General features: G+C 32.0%; 1 protein-coding gene across 1 annotated transcript; it reads left to right on the top strand.

The window, feature by feature from the left end:
* Positions 1-4,093: 4,093 nt before the first annotated feature.
* LOC110283499 (probable glutamate receptor) lies at positions 4,094-5,323 on the top strand. The gene has a single exon (XM_021148746.3). It carries the CDS (start codon positions 4,094-4,096, stop codon positions 5,321-5,323), a length of 1,230 nt encoding a protein of 409 aa, XP_021004405.1.
* Positions 5,324-6,005: the final 682 nt, after the last annotated feature.

The following is a 6,005-nucleotide window of genomic DNA, read 5'->3' as shown; positions in this document are numbered from 1 at the left end:
AAAATTTCAGTTCTTAAGGTCTTAGCTTTACTAAACGTTTTACTTGCTTCTATTTTACAGTCATGAAAAATTATGAACAATTTTTAAACTGTCATAAAAAAGCAGAAATTTAAAAATCAACGATATTTATTGCAAAATATAAAAAATATTTAAAGAAAATAAGTTTCAGTGGTTCCTAAAAGAATGGTTTCGTATTAGGGAAATGGATTTCTTGTCATTTTTTGTACAAAACGAAACCTAAATACCGCCTCTTGATCTCATTACACTGCCATACGCCACTAAATTTAGACATGATAATCTGAGAATATATAATCTGACTTGAAATTGAACTTTTTAATTAAAAGTTATGACACTCACAAGCTTTAAACAAAACATTTTTATGCATATCTAATGAAAAGAAGTAGAAATTTTGTGCCCTAATATAGATCTATATATACAAGGTCCGGCTATTAATTTCCAGGACTGACGTAACTGTAGGAGAACGAAAAGCCGGAAGATGGCGCTAATGATTGCATATTGAAGAGTGTTTTCTTGCGCATGTGCAGTGCAATCGGCACCATACTGAAGTAAGTGGTTCTCATAGAAAGGCGCATTAAAACGTAGCTCTTAAATTCCTATTGTCGAAGTGAAAATGGAGCAAGAATAAACATTAAATGTTGCTTCAAATTGGGCAAGACAGCTGCGGAAACCTACAAATGATTAAAACAAGTTTACGGCGAGGAAGCATTATGTCGCTCCGGAACTTTTGAATGTTTTAAACGCTTTCGGGACAGCGCGAAAGCGTGGAAGATGATCCACACACAGATTGGCCGCAGTCGTTACGCACGCCGGAAGAAATTGAAAAAGTTCACTTCCACACATTGCGTTGCCTGTGAGGCGATTCTTAGCCCAGCATGGTGTCGTTGAAATGCAGCATCCACCGTATTCTCCAGACCTAGCACCCGCAGACTGTTTCCTAAGCTGAAAAATTCTCTGAAGGGGACAAGATTTCAAGATGTCGAAGCCATCAAGAAGATTTTAACGTCACTATTAAAGAGCATTCCAAAAGAGGACTTTAAAACTTCTATCCGAAATTTGTACAGCCGAGCACAGACGTGCATTACGGCTGATAGGGGTTACTTCGAATAATATTAAATGGCTATGTGTTTAATTTTATTTTCTTCTGAGTTATTCCATGAGTCCTGGAAATTAATAGCCGGACCTTGTATATATATATATACTCAATTATTGAGGGGTAGCAGCAATCTGGAAAATATTGTATCAGTAGTGTCGGCAGGAATGTTGTCGAAAGTTGGGGCCACTAGATGTTAAAATCACTTTCTGCGTATTTCGCCATAACTCGGAAAGTTTTTAAATAATTTGATAAACGTTTGCATATAATTATAAAATTTGCTCATCCAAAGACAATTCCACGAAAAAAGTCATTTTATTTACACTTTTTATTTTATTTTAAAAGGGTTGAAAAAATATTGAATTTTGAAAATTTGCATTCAAATTTTATAAAATTAAAATCTATGTAATTTTAAATGACGAAATACAAAATTTGAGAGAAAACGGTTGAGTAGTTTCTAAGTTATAAAATTTTCAAAAAGCCATACAATTAAAATTTTATTGAACAGAAATTCCGTTGATTTCGTACAAAATTTGTATTATATCATTACATTGTTTAAATTGACGTAACCTTGCATATTTTAGAATTTAAAATTTTTTCGACCCTTTTTAAATACACTATTAAAAGTTACTTTTGTTTAATATAACTATCTATTGATAAAATAAAATTATATTTTTTCAATTTCTTAAAAAAATTCCTCAAAAACGGTGAATTACGCCGAAAGTGAACTTAAAGTTAAGGGACCGCAATTTCGACAGCAATCAGGAAAATAGCGTCCAGATTGCGGGAACCTCCGTATTTTGATAGTCAAAATTCGTCAAAAAGAAAGTACATTTTTGTGTCTGATTTTGTAACTGAAGTTTTGTCTGCACTGATCTTTTGAGCCTTTATAAGCGGCATTTAATTCGTAAAAATCCAATCTTTAAAACCAAAGTTATTCAGGATGATATTTTTACGCACTATACACGCTTAAAAATCCTCAATAAAAAAAGTGTAGTTTGTAATTTAAGTTTAAAAAATAATAAATAAGCTCATTTTTAACGTAAAATGTAAAAAAAATATCAACTTGGATATGAACAAAAATTAAATATTTTGTAATAAGCGGATCAAGCTTCTCTTGCTTCAAGGTATATATAGACCGACATACCTGTATACAGCTTCCATTAAATAGAACACTTGAATGATTATTTACTATCAAGTGTTGTAATTGTTTTTCTCTAGCTGTAATTATCATTATTCATGTTATTACTCATTACATAAAAATGTCAACTTGGAAAATTTAAGATGTTAACAAAAAATAAATATTTTATATAAATAGCTGAAAGGCAACATTTTGACCACCGAATACAGCTTACAATAAATAAAACACTTGTTTACTATCAAGTGTTATAATTGTTTTTCGCTTGCTGCATTTATTATTATTCATTGTTATTACATATTACATTTAACAACTAGTTTCTCTTCCAGAAAAGGACCGTAGACCGTAGTTTACGCAGATGCAATTATATACATGAGCAAAAATAAATAAATAAAATCGCAAGAGTGTTTGACCGAAACACATATAGACTTTTGTATTCCGTATTATATGTTAAAACATATTTTATCAAAAACATTGGAATAGCTTTAAAAGCGTTCTTTAATAAATGTAATGCTTTACTTTTTAACTGCAAAAACATACAATTGTAATCAAATTTGTTTTCGAAAGTATATATAAAAAAAAGATAACCTTTGTGTAAAATCTACGATATTGTAAAAGTTTAAGTATCGGCACAAAAACAAATTGCATTAGATCGAATACTTTTATTTTTAAATAAGCATATAACTAGCTTTAAGGGATAAGACAACTAAACGGTTTTTTAGTTAAATAGTTTTATATGAGTTAAAAATCAATAACAAGTGGTTTTTTAATGATCTTGAAGCTTTCATTTCTGTAATATAATAGCATTGTTTTTATCCCTTATTGCACGATTAATCTATCATTAAATAATCACGCACATTGTTTTTCTCTCTATAAATACACAACAATATCGATTAAAAAGTGGAAAACCCAAAAATAAAAACTGTCACCATAATTTTACTTAATGGCACACACATTTAAATTATTTCAAGAACGTTTTATATAGATGTGTGCATAAACCATTAAGAGCAAATATCTTAAAAGCAAACATCATACCTATGAACTACAGTCGTGTTTGTGTAAAAACCAACTTTTATTTGTGCAATCAGAAAAAAAATTCACGAATGATAAAATATTTGTTGAAACTGACACGCAGAACGATGGATCTGTCATTCAATTTTCTTTACTTGTTGCTTTTTTAAAAAAATGGATAAAACGTCTGCAAAAGCCTTCAATTGATTCCTTTACATAAAACTATTCATTCATTAAGACTTCAGGCAAAAGTTAAAACTCTTCGTTTTGTTTCGCATTTATCAATTTCGTGACAGTTCGTTTCTTTTCTTTGGAATCTGTCAGTTTCGTATTTAGATTTTGTCCTGGTTTTTCTCTTTTCCAAATAAAGTATTTCATATAACCCTCGGAATTAACTCTGATTATCGTATAGATTAAAAGTATTTAAACAATTTCGGATAAAATAATTCCTTACGAAGAAAAAACTCGTTCATTCTGTGAAGAATGACGAATTTTCCTCAGATTTTTTATTCTCTTTCAGCTTTTAAGAGCTGACTTAACTAAGCGAATCAAGAAGCATTTTTGACTAGAGAATTGACTCAAAAATTTTGACGCAAACGGAAAATTTTTATACTCGTTTCAAGTAGAAGAACATTTCGTCCAAGAATTCGTGAAGAACTGAGAATATTTCTTGCCAACTCAACATCTCTATTATCTGTTATTCTTCAGGAACTGACTTAATTAAAAGAGCCTGAACTGAATTTAAACTAAAAATTTAATGTCAAAATTTTTAGATTAAAACGTTAAATCTTCACCCTCATTTCAAGAAGAATTCCATAAAGATTTCAAATAGAATGGCAGCTTATTTTCCCTCTAAACTTAGAATCTCAGCCCTACCAATTGTCAAAGCCTTAGAAATTAAAAGAATTAACAATATTACCATTATCTCTGGATTTGAAGCAGAATTAATAAATCTATTGTCAAGTAAACTTAATTTCGAATATGAAATTCTTGTTCCCTCAGACTCATCGTACGGTTCAAATGATACATTCGGAAACTGGACTGGAATGATGGGAATGCTCGCAAGGAATGAAGCTGACATGGCATTCTCCTTAATGGGTATCACCGAAGAAAGGTCAACTGTTGTGGACTTCAGCATGCCTTACCTACCTCTCGACAAAACATTTCTGATGCACCATGCTTCATTCTTGCCAAAAACATCAGCATTCACGTATCCTTTCAGCAGGCTTGTATGGTGTTTATTCTTTATCGTACTGCTCTTAGTAACAGTGCTATTTCGAACTTTGATTTCCCCAAGAGATTCTATTTGCTCCGTTTTCATAAATTTGTGGGCATCGTCTTTCGGACAAGGAATGAACTACAACCCTCGTTCAATTTCCAGGCGGATACCACTAGGAATTTGGCTTATATATTCATATCTGATAACTCTGAGTTACAGCTCAGTCCTGTTATCGTTTTTGACATCCCCGATTAGAATGAAGCAAATAAAAGATTTCAAGGAACTCTACGCTGCAGTCAGAGAGGGAAAAATGGAGTGTCGAGCAGCATTACCCACTCTGGAAGCAGAGTATTTGTCAAAAAGCGATATACCCCATCTCAAAGGATTAGGAGAATATATTAAAAAGAATAAATGGTACTACACATCTTATGACAGACAAAGTGTACCAAAACACGCAGCAATGCTTGGGTCACCTTTTCTGTTTCGCTTAGTTTTTGGGTCCCCTCAATCTTACTTTTACTCGAAGGACGCGTTTGGATATTTTCCGTTCGGAGTTGCAATTAGCAAACACTTCTGTTGCAAAAAGCGTTTCAATAAAATAATTCTCCGAATTTTAAGTGGTGGCTTATATAATAAATTCATGAGCGATGTATTCTTTAAATTAGATTTAAAGAAAAATTTAAATGGTGGCGTTTATCAAAGTGCATCAGCATCAGCTTTAGGATTATCAGATTTAAATGGACTGTTCATTATTCTAGGTATAGGCTGGGCATTAGCTGTTTTTACTTTGATACTGGAAATCACCTTCAGTAGATGGTTGTGCTCAAAACCTCTCCAAACCTAAAATACGCGATATGTAAATAACTTTTTGATTATACAACCTTCACTATCACCTTTTTCCAAGGACATTATTATTATTTGATATAGTCAGATGTTCTACTATATCGTTCAGTGAGTTTTCACTCCATGACCAGATTTCCGTGTTATAACTATTTAGATGAGTTAACACCATATTGGTGGCAAGGACAGATAGAACAGAGAGATAAGTTACACCCAAACTCGAAGTGGGATTGGGATCCCGAGTCTCCAGGGTACGAGGCCAACTCCTTAACCGCCATACAGTTGGTCAGCTTAATTCGTCAGGTAAATTGTCTAGTCTTTATTCTAGGCTCATCATTCTATTTAACGATCTCTTACCATGCATTACGAACAAGTTTCGTCATATATTTGAGAGATCGCATTTCATCACAAATCACGTGATTTGGTGACGAAATGATTCTCTAAATTAAGGAAATACTGCTCTAGGATTGCTGAATCCTTAAAAGTGAGAGCTTTTTTTCTTAGAGTGTATACTTTTTATTCTACCTTTTTATTCCAACTTAGTGTTATAGCATAGATGCGTTTTACAATCACATAATCAAAATATATTTAAGCACTTATTGACGCTTTAAATTTACCTCTTGTATTCGCGAATATTAAAATACTATATTTAAAAAATATATATTTTTTAATATCCTAATGTTTTT

Source organism: Parasteatoda tepidariorum, chromosome 10 (assembly GCF_043381705.1).
Source record: "Parasteatoda tepidariorum isolate YZ-2023 chromosome 10, CAS_Ptep_4.0, whole genome shotgun sequence".
NCBI classification, from domain to species: Eukaryota; Metazoa; Arthropoda; class Arachnida; order Araneae; family Theridiidae; genus Parasteatoda; species Parasteatoda tepidariorum.
The sequence above is the reverse complement of the archived record's forward strand: the minus strand, read 5'-3'. Positions and strand labels throughout refer to the sequence as shown.

Excerpts from the sequence above, each read along its gene's own strand:
- LOC110283499 (XM_021148746.3), top strand. The coding sequence starts at position 4,094 with ATGGCAGCTTATTTTCCCTCTAAACTTAGAATCTCAGCCCTACCAATT.